The sequence below is a fragment of the Metopolophium dirhodum genome, chromosome 1 (assembly GCF_019925205.1).
Source record: "Metopolophium dirhodum isolate CAU chromosome 1, ASM1992520v1, whole genome shotgun sequence".
In the NCBI taxonomy this organism is placed as follows: Eukaryota; Metazoa; Arthropoda; class Insecta; order Hemiptera; family Aphididae; genus Metopolophium; species Metopolophium dirhodum.
Window position 1 is genome coordinate 137,832,249 of NC_083560.1, and position 18,358 is coordinate 137,850,606.

General features: G+C 30.6%; 2 protein-coding genes across 2 annotated transcripts; both read right to left on the reverse strand.

Annotated features, from left to right (window-relative positions):
* Positions 1-258: 258 nt before the first annotated feature.
* Positions 259-9,049, reverse strand: LOC132932660 (uncharacterized). Its single transcript, XM_060999034.1, has 6 exons — positions 8,971-9,049; positions 7,209-8,048; positions 3,993-4,165; positions 1,819-2,217; positions 1,144-1,757; positions 259-517 (listed from the first exon to the last, which is right to left on the reverse strand). Exons 1-6 carry the CDS (start codon positions 9,047-9,049, stop codon positions 259-261), a joined length of 2,364 nt encoding a protein of 787 aa, XP_060855017.1.
* A 4,397-nt stretch (positions 9,050-13,446) lies between these two features.
* Positions 13,447-18,326, reverse strand: LOC132933520 (uncharacterized). The gene is made up of 2 exons (XM_060999796.1): positions 18,291-18,326; positions 13,447-18,230 (listed from the first exon to the last, which is right to left on the reverse strand). The coding sequence occupies exon 2, from the start codon at positions 17,690-17,692 to the stop codon at positions 14,162-14,164; it is 3,531 nt and encodes a 1,176-aa protein (XP_060855779.1). The 5' UTR covers positions 17,693-18,230; positions 18,291-18,326; the 3' UTR covers positions 13,447-14,161.
* Between the last annotated feature and the right edge of the window lie 32 nt (positions 18,327-18,358).

An 18,358-nucleotide genomic window follows, 5' to 3' on the forward strand; every position in this document is an offset into this window, starting at 1 on the left:
ATTACTGCACAAGTGAACGGGTTAAGGTCGGTTTTGACCTAACGAATTAGTTATTAAGTAATTATATTTCAAAATAATGTCCAAAATGTAGTGTATACTTAATGTAAATTTAAAATCGCAGTGTCAGCTTTACTGTACAACAAAAACTATGATTCTATTTGATGGTGTTGATATTAATGTGCAATAAATATAGTGAATATAAGTGAACAATTTGAGACAGCTGTGTAAAAAATTGTGTTTTTAGTAAATAATTATTAACTAACCCGCTGGTATGGTTTGCATCCTGTGTTGCGGGTTGATTGGATTCGTATCGTAGATGACCAGATTAATGTCTCTTGGCGGACGACCCCCTTCACCTACGAACACGGCCGCAACTTCGTTTGCGGTAGGCAGGTTGTTTCGCCCGTCGTCCCGGGCCGCATCTCGGACAAAATGCATCGTCACTGGCCTAGGTCGCACACCTGCGGGATCGGCATCGGCTAGGTCTTTTTCTGCCAGCCACACCTCACGCATGTTCCTGGAACAAATATAGACATGTATATTTTTATAGTTAGACAGACTCCATGTAGAAATCATAAAGAAATCATTCAGTGCATTTAACTCTATAATTGTATAATTAACATAATACATAATAATAAATATATATATTATAAATGTGTGTGAAGTGTAGTAAGCTTAGGAGACCACATATAACAATAAAACCTATACTTCATATAAATCCAAGCATTAAATTAGTAATATATTTTGGTATAATTATGATATAATAATAATAATTTTAATAATAAGATAAAATATAAAAACGTCCCAGCCCTAAGTTATATTTAATGTTACCTATATCATTCATAAGCACATATAACTCTGTTGGTAGCAGAGTAAAATTACATATAAAATTTAATATAATTTAAGTAATAAAGGTAAAAAAATTTTTTTTGAATCAACATTAAGTAATAACTGCAGTATATTGGTAGCTGCGAGTGTCTAATATCAACGTAATATCTAGTTTGACAGTTGACATAGTTAGTTTATTGGTTACAGTTTTTTTGTTTTTCTGTCTACTTTGAGAAAGGTATCTGTAAAAGAAATGTACTCTAAGGGGCAATTCATATTCCTAATGTTAATAAATACAATAAATTTATATCTTACTTAAAAGCCATTGCGTACGGATTTACGTCCCGCAGAAAACCGTCCAATAGTCCCATCACAACTACGGACAGTTCACGCTGATTTCTCTGCAGAGCCATCCCAACGCGGCGGGTGTTGGCCTCTGCGGACTCGAGGAAATACAACTGACAGTAGTTGGCATCTACTCGGTCAACGGCCACGTCATTATTTATCCTCTGATAAGTTTGGCCTTGGATACACATCGTTCGCGGTCCACGCCCTCGCAAACGCCTGTCGTCTGAGCCACAGCTAAACGCAGCGAATGCCAGGGCGTTGTTGTACCGGCGAATGTCGTCTCGGAATCTACGACCATCCTGTGAATCTCCAATCAACAAACTCATTAGTAAAAAAGGGGCGGGCAACAACGCGTGTTGTCCTGCAGCGGTCACTTGACCGTTGTTACAGCAAGTGGAGAAGTGCCTATTGGCATCCCGGCCCACAACCTCGCCTTCGAAGTGGCGGGCGTTACACTGTGTGCAGATTCTGTTTAACGCGCCCGCGTTGTGCCGCTCTGGAAGCGGGTGTGTCACGCCTGCCTGCCTGTCAATTATTGGCGCACGCCCTCGGGGTTGTTCATCCACGGCAAGTGGTCGGAACTGCAATTTAAATGATAAGTTTTATTTATGGTTTTTTTATAAGTAAGACATATTTACTGACCTCTTCGTCGAGCATGTCCTCAAACTCCAGTTCCGCTTGCACTTCGTCCATCTGCACTTCTACCACTTCCACGTCCTCCCATCCGTCCATCTGGACTTCTACCACTTCCACGTCATCCCCTCCGTCCATCTGGACCTCAACAAATTCCATGTCCTCCACCACTTCCATCTGGACCACCTCGTCCTCTACCACTTCCATCTGGACTACCTCGTCCTCCACTTCCTCCACACCTTCCATCAGGACCTCGACAAATTCAATGTCCTCCACCCCCTCTACTCCTTCCACATCATCCCCTACATCCACTGGGACGCCAACGACTTCCACGTACTCCACACCCTCCACTGGGACGCCGACGACCTCCACGTGCTCTCTTTCTTCCATCTCGACGTCCCCAAGCACCTAAAAGTTAGGTTGAGTTTAGAGTAGGTACAATTGTATTGATAATTCTATATAATTATAATAATAACAACAATAATTATTGCTATCTATGACAGTAAGCGTAGGTACCTATAATATGCAATAAGTGAATTTATATGAAATAAGGTTTATGTCACACAAATAAAAGCATACATGTTGTGGTTCAATTTTTTTTTTAAATAGTTACAAAATAATGTTTAGCTGAATGTGTGTTCAATGTGATCAAGTCACACATATATACAAGCCCTGCCTAACCTTAATGCAATCTTTTATGATAACATTGCAGTAGGTATATTGAGATAATAAAAGATGCACTGAATTTTGTTACAGTGAAATAAATAAATTTTAACTTTAAATTAAAACTTTGGTTGAATGAAGTTTAAAAAGTGAGCTGTATATTGAACGCCATAACTATATCAAATATTGGCAATAAGGTTTGTAGAATGTTTTTGCTGTTGTCATTTTGTACTGGGAGTACAGTGTACCTACACACTTTATTTGAAATAAAATTAGTTATAAAATCATGTGAGAATTATAAACCATCAGCACAGCAAGTAGGCTATTGGATTTGGTTTGCAGTCTAGTAAAGTATCAAACTGTAGCCACTGTGAAATACCGCCCACATGGGTAAATTGAAATAATAAACACATTTTAATGCACAAAAGTTGGTAACATTTAAAATAAAGTGAGATAATTGTAACTTAAACCTAGGTCAATAGTAAGTAGTGAGTAGTAGTAGTGGTAGTAATATTAAGAACAGTGTGAGGAAACGTTTAAGTATTTTGTTTATTGGTTGTAAACACCCATAATAAAAGTGAAAATACAGTGAGATTTTTTTGAACTATGTAAGAAAACATTCCAAATGCCTATAATAATACAATAACTAACTGTAACCGTAGAACATGTATAATACTGCCATTGAAGGTGTGTGAGCACTGAAAAAAGTCTACCTAAATAACATCAGTACAATGCTATTGGTTAAGATAAATGTTGTATTAAAAATTAACAAGTACCAATCATAGTACAAAGAAATCCACAGAAGAATGTTTAAGTGGTTTCATACATATTAATAACTTTGAAGCATTGTAAAACTGTATTGCACTGTATAACAGTAAGTGTTATAGTGAAATCATATGATAATAATTTAAGATTTATGATATACCAATAAAAGTATACATGTTATAGTTAATTTTTCAGAGCTGTACAAAATAATGTTTAATTGAATGTGTAAGTAAGCTCTATCTAACAATCTATTGTTTGTATTAAGTATTGAAATAGTATAAACATTTCTAAGAGTACCACATGTGAAATGATAAAATACTTATCTAGTACACAACTTACAAATAAAGAAGAGTAGACCTAGGTCTGTAGTAAGTAGTAGTAGTAATATTAAGAACTGTAAGAAAACGTTTGAGTATTTTGTTTATTGGTTGTAAATACCCATAATAAATGTCACAATAAGCTATGCCCATAAGACAGCAATGTTGTTTGTAATTTTTTAAAGAATAAAAACAATAAAAAAGAGTATAATTTAATACAGAATGTTAACCAACAACAAAAACTTAATGCAAGTACCTATAGAATAGTATCAAAATGGGTATATTGAAATAATAAACCCATATGTGATATTTTAATGCACACTGTATTAGTGAGTATAGTAATGTAATGATCAAGCGAGTGAATCTTATACGGTAGGTGCAGCCCGACACTATTTGTTTAATAAAGTGATCAAAGGTTGTATGTTGGTTGTCACTCACTACTGACGGCACTGCTCCAACAGTTAGTCGACGGCGATGTACGGCTCCTCCGTAGTAATCATGACCGGCAACAAAATGCCTTGAACAGAGCTTGGAGTGAGCCAATATCTGTCGAGCATTGACACCATTGTCCTCGGTGAACATCACCCATTGACGCTTCCGATCGACATTTGCTGGAAAACTAATACAATCATCGTATCATGAATAGTTGTGTTATAATATGTCAAAAGTAATCGTAATAAGTACGTATACATTATATAAATACCCATGCACTGAAACGCCATCCACGCCTTCGACGTTGCCACAAATCATACAATGTTTGACCATTGTTATATTTGTCTGAAAAGATATAAGTAGGTAGTATATGTAGGTTCTATCCCAGTTTTTACAATTACAGGGAGATTTAAAAACGGTTATCCACGACTTTCCCCCTTGAACGATCAGATTTGTGGGTGCTTACTACCCCAGTTTTTTACTGTTCCAGGGTGATTTAAAAACGGTTATCCACGACTTTCCCCCTTGGATGAACAGATTTTTGGCTGCTTTCTATCCCAGTTTATACTGTTTAATTTTTTCATCACTGCTAGATATCGCTTTTTGCTTAAAGCAGACTATGGTGTACCAGGAGAACATGTGAATTAAATTTTCATTGATGTATTTGTTCATTCACAGACTGTTTTTCCGGAGAAACTTAAATTTTACTTTTGTTGGTTGCACTGTATTTTTTATCAAAATTTGGTAAACAAATTATTAATAATTTTTAAATATATTCAGTTGCTTGCGATTAGCTGTTTTACCAAGTTGTGTTTTGTAGTTTCTAATTTCCTCGTCGTTTCTTTAATTTTTTAAAAAAAAATGAATTTCCAAAAATGTACAAATGATATCCGGTCATTGGTTAGTCAAATACGATTCAATTCAACACCGGCTTATCCAGAATTCACCGCATTTTCATCAAGGCTAAGATCATTTCAAACATACCCATCAAATACGGGCCAGAACAAATATAAATTGGCCCAGTGTGGTTTCCAGTATCTAAACATCGGGGATGCAGTTCAATGTCACTGGTGTGGGATAATTCTACATAATTTTGAAATTTTTGACGATTGTTTTATAGAACATACTCGTTATTCACCAAAATGTGTATTTCTATTATTAATGAAGGGAAATCAGTATATACAAAAAGTCTTAAGTAATTATTGTAAAACCGATGTTATTTGTAATTGTGAAACCGATCCGGACGACACCATTTGTTAAATCATGTGTTTTTGCTTATAATATATATTTTTTTTACATTTTTTGTATTTTTTATCCATGATTTTAGTATATAATATGTTTACAAACGATAAAAACTCACAGTTCAACGTAGGACTTCTAGCAGTTATATTTCACTTTATATTTATGCTTATAGTGGTCAAAATATTTTTAACTTATAAAAAAATTAACAAAATTATTTAACAATGGATTCACCAATAATTGTCTGTAAGTCTACTTTTGACATCCGTGCTTTTAGCAAGAAAAATATTACAGTGGGGTTATTAATTAATAATCAGATTTCTATTATTTTGCTATTGGAGTGTAAACTTTCAAAGAAAATTATTACATTAAGTTTGGAAGAATGGTTTACACTTATGTCTGAATCTAATTACAATTCAATTATGAATAATTTACATATCAGATGTAGACGTGTAAAAATAACAGATAACTTTTCATATTCAACCAATGTTAAACATAGTTTAATTACCTTGCATATAAACGACAATTACATTAGTTTGACGAACATTGACTTCGCCCGTCTCAAGCAAATACAAAATTTGATCGATTTGTATATTGTAGAAAAACAGAAACGTTTGTCAAGTTATCAGGTTACATTTGACACAGCTTACGAACTGATTAAAAACGATGTCCGCGGTCTTCCCATCACTTGCCAGAGGAATGAATTTACAAACCAATATATTCAAAACTATGACTTTAGTTATTATTCGCATCTACAAAACGATGACACATCATTTTTACATGAAATATTGCAATTTCATTTTAACACAATGTCTGATATGATATTACAAGACCTATTAGTATAATAAATTATTGTTTTTTTATAAATAAAACTTTTTTGTATACAATAATCAATCTTTTTTTATTTCAGGAGATAACCTATGTAAATAATTAATTTGCCTTGATAAAAAACTTTTATATTTTTTATTATAAAAAGTATAACATATAAAATATCTTTATTTTAAAATATCTGATGATGTTATCCATGAATTTTGGCTCGAATCAAAGCCTAACCATTTGACAAACATTTTATTCCCAACTTTTTTTATGATACGTTCAACGAGGAAAGTGTCTGGATAATCCGTTAACTTAATTTCCTGTTCGTAAAAACCACCTAAGATTTTATTGCCTGTTCCATCTTTTAGTCGATAAGTTACTGGGTTTGTCTGTAAGACTTTTGAAATTGTAAATATTTCCGTTGTCCAATTTGGGGTGTATCCTTTACTAAATGCATGTTTATACTTAGATATTCTTACTTTATCATTAACTTTAAATTTCGGTTTATATAATGTTTTATCATTTATATGGGTATTAAATTTAATTTTGTTTGCGTCCAACCGAGCATCATTGGGTGTACATTTGATTGTTCTATGTTTTGTATTATTATAGTTTTGTATAATTTTTGATATTTTATCATACCAATTCCATGTACCTGTTGCAGTGAAATGTCTATATATATTATTTTTAAGGGTTTGTATAACACGTTCACAAATTGAACACTTGATAACACTGTATGAACTAAAATGTTTAATTTTATATTTTTTCATTAAATTTTGAAATTGAATATTATAAAATTCTGTGCCATTATCTGTCTGTAACAATTTTGGATTAGCTTTTTTCAATATATTAGACATGGCTTTTGTACAATTTTCACCGGACTTATTTTTCAGTGACTCAACCCAAATATATTTTGAATACGTGTCTATAACAACTAAAATATATCTAAAGCCGTGATTTTTTTTAGAATGAGATTGCATATCCATTAAATCAGCTTGCCAGAGGTCATCAATAAACCGTGTTACTACGCATCGTCTAGGAAATATTTTTCTGGCTGGCCGATGTAGTTCATTAGCTATACTATCTAAGGTTACCATTATACTATAATATTTCTCTCACGTAGCTCTTCTAAAATAGATATAATTTCATTATTAACACCAGTATTACCCGCACTTTGTGATGATGCTAAAAGATTTAATCTAGTCACTAGCTCATTTGGGTCGTCATAATAAACTAACTGGGTTTGAGGTATTACATCTTTATATAAACCAGCACCTTTATTATTAGTCTGCGGTGTTGAAGTAAAACTAAACATATTTTCAACAACAGGTTCTGAAATCATAGAACTGTTAGCTGTTGGTTGAAATTCAAACGGCGCATTTCCCATGGTTGTATTATTATGAATATTACTACGTTTAGCGCTCAACCTAGATATATGTTCGTTAAATGGTAATAAGTTAATTTGAGGAGTTTTAGGGGTATTAATTTTAGTTATTTCTTTGTTTAACTGATGATCCTCATTTTTCATTCGTTCGTACAGAGGTTTTACAACATTAATCCATTTAAAGTATCTTGAGGTTTTGGGTTTCCCATCGGGTTTTAAATGAACATGTGTTGTTCTTAAAATATCATAATAAGATTCCATATCTTCTATAGTGTGATTTTTTGGTTCCTTCTCGCATAATAACGACCATAGCCCTTTAGTCCATTTATAGTATTTATTAACCAACTGTAAGTTACCATGACAAAAAGTTACTGTGTGATCTCCTATTTTGTACGAATCACTAGCTTTATCATAATACATACCATAGGATTTATCATAACGTTGTATTGTCTGTCGATTATTAAAAAAATTTGAAAATGTTGAATTTAATACATCGTCATCTTCGTCACTAATATGTGAGGTTTCCGTATTTTTTTGATCAGCTGGGTGCGAGTTACATTGATTATTTTTTTCTATACTTGTACTCAATGGTTTAAATGCTTCACGGAAATAGTTTTCAGAATCTATAACGCCCCGTTTCATTTCCATTATTTTTCGTTTAATATTTTTTTTTGATGTTATTAAATTTTCCAGCAAAACTTTTTCTTTATCCATTGTAAATAATAAATACAATTTAACTGTATCGTATGACTACTGATATCACTATGTGGTTAATAACTGCGTACTATGGTATATATATATATTTATAAAGTATTTTATTAAAATAATATTAAGGTTTACAATAATTTTTACAAAGTTCATCATTAAATGGCTTGTAAATTATAATATCAGAAAATTAATGATATGTATGTTAACATAATACAATACTAATTTATCTTATTTTAATAAACGTATGAAAACCACATCTATATCTTCCTTCATTCATTTCTCGAGTCTTATCGATAACCAGAAACCCGTAATCACTGTGGTTCCAACATAAATGGGAAATTTCCCGAAATTTTGAGAAATCCATATCTGCTGACGTATGATCGTTGAATATATGTCGTAAATTTGTATCATCTTGTTTCAGCAGCATTAAAAAGTTTGAGTTATCTCTTACTAATTGTTTTGATATTTTAGAATATGTTTGTGCTAAATAAAATACAGAGCTAGCACCTGAATGTCTTCCAATGCTGAAGTATTCTCTGATTACAGATTGTGGACCACATATTACATCATCAAAAATTATAATAGAATTTTTTTTAGTCAAGTTCGGTTTTATAACCTTATCAGCGCTTGTAAATATGAAAAAATTAGCACCTTGTATATCATCTATAATTTTTTTTAATAAAACATATTTTTCTTGATTGGAGGTTTTCGAGTATAAATAAATATTTTCAAATCTTAACCCGTTTGCGTGTGTGATCAGATTATACATTATATTTGTTTTTCCTGAACCGCTGGGACCAACTAGTATAGCACGTATAGTATCAGGAAATAACGAACCGTGTCTTGATGGTTTTTTAACTGTCCGAACATCCACATTTATAACATCCAATTTATCTTTCTGTTCAATCAAATCCATTTTTTCTTATAAATACGCTAGAATTTTCCAATTTGTAATCAGTTATCGATGACACGTTCAACTCGTAAGTTTAAGTCAGTCAAGACTGGAAAAGGATTTGTAAACTCCCTTATAAATAGTCTCCCGTTTGAAGCCCATGTACCAGGATATCAGTATTGCGGTCCAGGTACGAAATTAAAAAAGAGGTTAGATCGTGGTGATAAAGGAATAAACCCATTGGATGCTGCTTGTCGCGATCACGATATTGTGTATGCAGCGAGTAAAAATTTAGACGATAGACATAGAGCTGATAAAGTGTTAGAAAATCGTGCTTGGGAAAGATTTAAAGCAAAAGATACTCCTAAAAAAGAGAAACTAGTTGCGTATGCAGTAACAAATGCGATGAAAGCTAAAAGAAAAATAGGTATGGGTTGTAAACGGAAACGTGCTATAAAAACAAATGGTATATTAGCAGCGAAGAAAAAAAGAATCTCAAAGAAAAAGAATGGTGGTAAAAGGCTGATTTTAGCACCGAGACAGTCAGGAGGTGTAATTCCTTTAATACCTATATTTGCAGGATTGTCAGCACTTGGTAGTTTGATGTCTGGAGGTGCTAGTGTGTATAATGCGGTTCAAAATAGAAAAAGAAAAAAAGGAAGTGGTTTGAATTCAAACAAGAATAGATCAAGAAAAAAAAAACTGATGATTACGCTACCTGACAGACCGCTTTCGTCTCAGGATATTATAAAATACGTCGGGAAGTTGAAAATCAATCATTTCCGTGGTGTCTTTTCACGTGATAACTTACCTAAAAAACCGCATACGATTGAATGTGGTATATTAAACTTGGATATATCTTCAGGCGACGGAAGCCATTGGGTAGCGTTTTATAAAAATAAGGACAAAGTTGTATATTTTGATAGCTTTGGTGATTTACCACCACCAATTGAATTACAACATTATTTCAGACAGTTCAAAATAGTATACAACTATTCCAACTATCAAGACTTCAATACATTTAACTGTGGTCATTTATGTCTTGAATTTTTACAATGTATGAATCTGTTACATTAAGTTTAACTGGAAATACAACTATATTATCCACGAATTATTTTCCATCTCTAAACGTTTACGAGGATTCAGAAATAGCTTTGTTATCTTTGCAAACATACAATTCATTTCCAAATATTATAAATCTAACTAATAACCGGCTGAGAATAAAATCAATTCCTCCAGATAGAAAAGTAAATATTCAATTTTTTGTGCCAGTCGAATGCTGTGACATAGAAGATATTAACAAATATATGGTAGAAGAGTTACCTCAAGCTAATAAAGTCTACGGAACAAAGCTAACATTCAATGTACGTATTGATCCTATCGATTTTAGAACGTATATAAAATGTAATGGAATACTACGCTTTGAGCATCCGTATAGTATAGCACCTGTTTTTGGGTATAGAAAGAAAGATTGTGGACCGTTTTATGAAGAACATCGATCGGATAAAGCTGCAAATTTAAACACATTTAATTCTATAAAAGTAATGTGTAATATAGCACATGGGTCATTCAACAACCAACTTCAAACCCATTCGATATATGAGTTTTTCCCGAGTGGGAGAAGAGGAACAAAGGTTGTTCAATCTCCGGTAAACCTTATATATTACCGATTAAACAAAACAGATATTAATTCAATTACTGTTCAGTTAGTTGACCAAAACAATAATCCAATTGACAATTTTAACGAAACGTTAACAGTTGTTCTGCATATTAAACGTCACGGATCTCATCATTAAATTTATATCTTAGATTTTGTAATGTATGAGTCAGTTACTTTAAGTTTAACTGGGAATGCTACCATATTATCTGTAAATTATTTTCCACCTATAGGCCTTTACGAGGACTCAGAAATAGCTTTGTTATGTTTACAGTCATTTAATTCGTTTCCAAATATTAATGATAATAATAATAAATTTTCTATACAAGTAGCTGAGAATGAAAACAATAATGATCCTATGATATGTTTTATTACATTGGAAGAGGGTTGTTATGAAATTGAAGATATTAAGCAACGAGTTAAGAAGCAAATAGATACCTATAATAGTAAAAACTTAACCAATTTAACATTCGACATTACGGTTGATCCTAACGATTTCAGATCGTATATAAAATGTAATGGGATACTACACTTTGAGTATCCGCATAGTATAGCACCTGTATTCGGTTTTGAAAAACGAGTATATAACCCATACAATGAAATTCTTCGATCAAAAAAAGCTGTCAATTTAAACACAATTAATTCTATAAAAGTAATGTGTAATATAGCTCAAGGATCATTCAACAACCATCTTCAAAGTCATTCGATTTATGAGTTTTTCCCGAGTGAAAAAACAGGATCTAAAGTTATACAGTCACCACCAAACTTAATATATTACAAATTGAATAAAACAAATATTGACTCGATAACCGTTCAGTTAGTAGATCAAGATCATAATCCGATTGATAATTTTGATGAGGCATTGACAATTGTGTTACATATTAAACGTTACGGGTCTTGAGATGGGATTAAAATTCAATATAAGTCCACTACTTCGGATCAGAACAACTAGTCATAAGACTAAAGTGCTACCAGTAACATCAAATAAAATAAAAAAATTGACAGTGAAGAATAAAAAAATTTTACAAGCTCTGGGTTATCAATTGAAGCAAAATGCCTGAAAGTGATATTTTGGATATAACTTCACAGTACGAAACGGATTCTAAAATTACGAAAATTGAATATCATTCATACGCACCGTATACAACATCATTTAATAATAATGATGAAATACGTATATCAATCCAGCAAACGGATGTTTATCCATACCTACACGAAAGCTTCATTTTTTTGGAAGGAACAATTACTGATCCTACCAAAGTGAAACTATCTAATAACGGTTACTCTTACCTCTTCGAACAAATACGATTGGAAATCAATGGGATAGAAGTAGATAGCGCACGTGTTCTTGGAATCACTAGCTCGTTGAAAGGTTACTTATCCGGTACGCCAGACAACTACAATTGCTATGAAAATGCTGGCTGGAATTTTAAAAACGCAACACAATCGGAAAATGATAAAGGTGAATTTAGTGCTTGCATTCCATTGAAATATTGGTTAGGTTTATTTGAAGACTATAAAAGAATATTAGTGAATTCTAGATTGGAATTAATATTAACCCGAAGTCATAGTGATTTAAATGCTTTACAAGTTAAAACTGGTGCAACTGCTACTGAAGGTAAAGTCGTTTTAAATAAAATTGTCTGGATGGTACCACATATCACTGTTGACGATGAAGAAAGATTAAAATTATTGAAACTTATAGAAAAAGAAAAAAGCCTATTTATCCCTTTTAGATCTTTTGAAACTTTTGAATATCCTGAACTTGGTACCACTAAAAAAGTTGTATGGAATTTGAAAACTGCATCAAAATTAGAAAAACCCCGATTTATCATAATTGGATTACAAAAAGGACGCAAAAATTTGATAACAAAAGATTGTAGTATATTTGACCATTGTAATTTAACAAACGTTAAAGTGTTTCTGAACTCGATAGCTTATCCGTACAATAATTTGAATTTAGATTTTACTAAAAATAATTTCACCTTATTATATAATATGTATACATCGTTTCAAGAATCGTACTATGAAAAAAGTATTCGTAACCCCATATTGAGTCCTTCTACTTTTCTGACAAACGCACCAATTATAGTCATCGATACTTCGAAACAGAACGATTCAGCCACTGCTTCAGCAGTAGATGTTCAATTGGAAATTGAAGCTTCAGAATCACTAGCAGGTGTGACTGCTTACTGTTTATTAATTCATGATAGAATTGTAGAATATGTACCTTTTACTAGAGAAGTAAGAAAACTTGTGTAAATATAATTAAGAATTAATTTATAACAATAAAAAAACTATTATTTATTAATTTGTAATATTTTCATTAAATATTATTTCAGTTTTATAGTAAGGTTTGATAAAAAATAATTTTGACTATAGTGTAAACATTTGATGTATATACACTAAATAATTTTGTGTAATGAATAAATAGGTTTACAACATGTGTGTAATCTCAGTAATGTGTGTCTCAGTAAATCGGTGACCCCCCGGAGGGATATCCAGATTAAGTCTTAATCATTACGTTACAACACGTCAATGAACTGTAAACATACAGATGTATACTACTAGCACGGGATAATAAGCGATCAGGTTTATATAAAAATTACACAATTGGTTAAGTACAATATTGTTTCAAATGATTTAGTTATACAAGATTCAAAAAATTAAAAACATAATTTTATAAGTTATAACACTAAATTTCAAAATTGAATGATCAAGTATAAAATGCATCATTATTCTATATATTATTTATTTAATTTTATTTAATATTTACAAGGCCAATGTTCAATTACAATATAGAATAACGATATTAACAAAAGTATAATAATATTTACCAATTATAACATATTTTAAATAAATCAATATAACTAAAGTATATAAACATAAATAGACTTCTATATTTAATATAATAGGATCAATAAAAAGTAAAATTATATACATTTTGCTTCATCATCTTCATAGAACCGGCATATTACAATTTTTTAATTTATTATTAAATAATTACAGTATCATAAATCATATTACTTACAATTTAACATAATGAATCTCGACCAAAGTCAATCACAATACAATTATGTATATTATTATTTAATAATAAAAAATAAATAGAAATGAATCATACATAAAAGTTAATGATCAATGTTAGAATATTAAAATATATACATAGTTTTAACAAAAAGTTTGTAACCAAATTAAATAACATACATTTTCCATTTTTACAATTTATAAAATGTTCAATGAATTAAATATTATAACACTTTTAGAAATATTAAATTTGAAAAACAATGATTATTGTTATATTTTGTACATTAATATATTATAATATAAAAATTAAACAATTTGCTTCATGATTAGGTTACTATAGCTCCCTTAATTAATTTTATCATCGATAACGATTTGTCGAATAGCTAATTAGTTAAATGATTTACTATTTATAAAATACGTTTGTAATAAAACATATTCATAATTATTTTTGATTAGTTTAATTTATAATGTCCGTATGGTAAAGTGCAAATACCACCTTTTAATATGACACGTTTATCGTCATTTGCACTCAATACTATTTTTCTGGTTGTTTTGGAATAAACATTATGTTTTGTTGCCTGTATTGAGTTAATATCACAGTATGCATTAATTTGACTAGATTCACCATTTTGTGCATCCAAATGTGAGGAATTTTGTATACTGAACTTTGATAAAATATCTAAATAATGATTGACCGTCATATACTTGTCTCTAACATACTTTTTTACACCTTTTGCCTTTTTGTATTCAATACCACTTACTGTATAAGCATATAATTTGGGTCTTAGCGTTACAAATTGCGTCATAATTTCACTCTTCAATTCGTCTTTAAAATATCCTGGGGTGTTCTTATGTTTATCACTGTAACAAAAGTGACTAATTGGAAAATTAGAAGTATCAAAATGACTCAATAAATCAAATTTTAAATCATTAAAATAATTATTTGTTTTAATACGATATATTAATGAATCGGTATCAGTGTATAATAGTGATATTTTTTTTCCGTATTTATTTTTCATTACGTCATAATGGAAATTATAAATATAGGTTTTCGATATATCTAAAATAGAAAATCCCACGTAGATTGGTTTATCAAATTTAATCTTTTCTTTTTGAAAATGTAAAGACATTAACTCATTGCTATATATAGTTCTATCTATGAAATTAGGTTTTCTCATTAGCCTATGAGCTTTTCGATCATCTGATACCAACTTTATATCCAATCTTTTACGCGGATTCTCCATACATTTCCCATAGACACTATTCACGAGTAATTTCCAAAATTCATATTCAAACTTGTTTTTTGCCAAGACCCTCATACTAGTGCATTTATCAACATAAGGGGCTAACCATTTTGATTGATCAAACTTAATTATTTTATGAACTTTTACAACTTTTAATCCGTTGTGAATTGCCTGCTTTAACAATCTATAATGAACGACATAATTTGATTTATTATTTAAAGTTGTCAGCAGTTTAATAATCTTAGAATTAGGTGGACAACTATTGTGTGGCAAAAAAGGTAAATCGCTATGAATATCATGTAATTTTTCGGGGTAATCCACATCCACTTCCAGTATATAACCAATAGGTGCATCGTCATCTATAGTAGTAACGTCTAATGTCAAATCATTATACCATTCAAAATTTTTGTATGGTAAACTTGCAAGCATTGATTTGCCGTATAAATTTACACAATCAAAATATGCCAAATAAATGTGTGGTTTTTTTTTGTTATAATTAATCCCATCAACATCTGGTAGATTAGCTCTGGCATAGCGTCTTACAGATTGGCATACCCCCCCTCTTATTCCATTCTCCATCATGAGTAACATCAAATAATCTGTTAATCTCTCAAGTTTCACTCCAGTAAAACTTAACATTGCGTCAAACGCAAAACCAGGTGCTGTCAAATAATAAGAGGCGTCTAAATTAAAAGTTTTCAAACAAATATCTCTAAAATTTTCAAATACATCAGCCAGAATCAATATGTCCGTTAATAAATATAAATCACTATATTCACCTAATGTTTTTATATTAAATTTCTCCCAAACATTGCATGCATGCATGTAATCTTTTTTTGAAATATGATCATCTGTTAACGAATTATAAAATTTAATTCTAGGTGGTAATGAGGTATCTTTAAGTTTTGAGTTGCAGTCTACATACTCATATGGAAATACACCTTTCCGAATAACTAAATCAATGTTTTCTAAAGGAAAATGATGGTTAATTTCACGGAATCTTGTTTTATCTTCGGCTAAATTAGTAGCTAAATTAGAGAGTGATTCTGACATGAACATAAAAGTGTCTACAAATTTTACATAAAATTTATCAAAAATTTGCTTACTAAAGGTCAAATATTTTTCACCCGAGTTTGGAATAATGCGTATGTCATTATCATTACAGCCTAAGGTGCGTACAATAAAATGACCGTCATACGATAAATTATGGAAATATACTGGTACAAATGATGGGTTTTGTGCCGAAAAATTACAATTTAAGCATAAAGCCCTTAAATATTTCCCTGTAAGATGTGAGTGGTCTCTAACTTTAAATACGGTTTCATTATTAAATGATCTCAAACATAGTTCACATTTTTTCGAATTAATATATTGACCTTCTTCCTTTTTTGTTAATTTATGCATTGATTTATTAGTATTATATAGATAATAAATTTTGGTAGAAATATCAATTATAGTTAACATAAAATGCTTTGATGCATTTTTGCCTCTATAAATTATTGGATTTTTAGGAATTTTAAATTGTTTTACTAATTTTTTTGGGACGATGTTGTAATCAATTTTAACATATAGCCCATAACTCATGGGCTTATGATAATGCGTGTTTTTAGTATTGACCGTTATGATATTATTAGTGGGTTTTAAAAAGCATTCAAAATCGGCATAAATTACAATAGGAATTCGGTCAGCCCGATTATATTTATTAAAATATATAAATTTGTCATCATGTGGATCAATCATTACAGGCTTACAAAGTTTATGTTTTTGGCAGATTACTTTATGCCTATCGAGACCATGCTGCCCCCATGCCTTGTTTTTATTTGGTTTAACATTAAAAGTCGTAAAACATCGCTTGCAAATAATTATTTTACTTTCATGTTTTGTTCTTTGTGATCTAATCAGTCGTGAGAAATTAGCTATGTAACAATAATGTGTTGTTGGTTCATTTGAGAAAAAAAACAAATCATAATGATCGGATTTTTCGTTATTATTTATATGAAGTGGGTAAATTTGATTTTTATCATCACAACTATAAACATTAACGGATATGTTATTAATTTTTTCAAATTTTTTTATTTGATTGATTGGTGTAGGGTAATCAATACAATTAAAATTAAGACCACTTTTTTTTTCCAAAAAATTAAAATATTTAATACTAAAATTATTTTTATTTTTTTTTTCATTAAATTTTGATAAAATTGCATATTTAAAACATCTATTGTCATAATTCATTACGTTTATTATTGCTTTTTTATTATAAATTGATTGGGGTAATTTTATAAATGAGGAACCCCCTAGTAAATTTACTTTATTTGTTCTTAATTGGAGACCATCTAAACTAATTTGTCTCCAAGAAGAACCCTTCAACAGAAATGACTCTTGTTCATTTAATAATTTATCGAACATGTTTTTAAAAAGGGTAGAAAAATTTGAAGTAAAATAACATAAAACATTTGTTGTTTTAAATGCAACATCCCGAACTTCTCCCGTAATTAAATTTTCATATACTAAGTCTACAAATAAATTAAATTTATATGTGGATGAAGAACATAATTCTTTTAGTTTTGATTTTAATGAAGAAGAAGTAGAATTTAAAAATGACAATAAGTCAATAAGGTTTTCGTTGTTTTTATAATAAAAAGTTTTTGAGCGATTATTTTTAAATTTCTCAATTTCTACTAATTTTTGTCCAGTGATGTTTAATCGATTAATTTTTTTAATGCGGTTAAATTTTGGCATTTTTAACAATTAATTCAAAACCGCATTAAAATAAAATATATAATAACGTATTAAAATAAAATATCACTTATGTAGTTATGTATGAACTGTTGATTGAAGTAGATTGACGGTGCAATTGGTTATTGGAAATACTTGTATTACATAATCCTCTTCGGGTTCAGCATATAAATTGCGATTGTCACAGACAGTGACGTATTTTTGGCATGCCAAACACCTTCGTCTTTGACAATACATTTGTAGCACATTTATATCCTTAAACATAACATGGTACGCTTTTAAACTTAAATTTACAAGATTCGACTCAAAATACGCCTGATTGATATAATTGGCACATTCGAATGAGCAAAATATATCGATAATATTATCATCAAATGAATATCGAACTTCCCTCACGACAAAAGCTGAATGCAACTGGCGAAAATATTCATAAACTTCACGTTCACTGCGAGTAAATGGATATTTTGCAATATGTTGTATTGTGATCGGTGGTATATGACTAATTACATTATCGAGGTTGTCGTCAGGTATAATATCTTTGCTAAAAATGAATAAAATGATTATATTTTAAAAATTAAAATGTTATAATTAATTAACTTACAATGAAATATTCTGCTCGCTGCATGCGGCGTTCTTGCATACCAGCTTGTTGAGTATTATTATTATTGA

What these genes read in the sequence shown, in the direction of transcription:
- LOC132932660 (XM_060999034.1), bottom strand. Translation starts at nt 9,049, where the DNA reads ATGGATTTGATTGAACAGAAAGATAAATTGGATGTTATAAATGTGGAT. An exon ending in AGCATCATCACAAAGTGCGG is followed by an intron (nt 4,166 to 7,208) that starts GTAATACTGGTG and finishes TTAGTTTTCCAG; the next exon opens with CAAATGTCGATCGGAAGCGT. An exon ending in CCGTACGCAATGGCTTTTAA is followed by an intron (nt 518 to 1,143) that starts GTAAGATATAAA and finishes TATTTGTTCCAG; the next exon opens with GAACATGCGTGAGGTGTGGC.
- LOC132933520 (XM_060999796.1), bottom strand. Translation starts at nt 17,692, where the DNA reads ATGCCAAAATTTAACCGCATTAAAAAAATTAATCGATTAAACATCACT.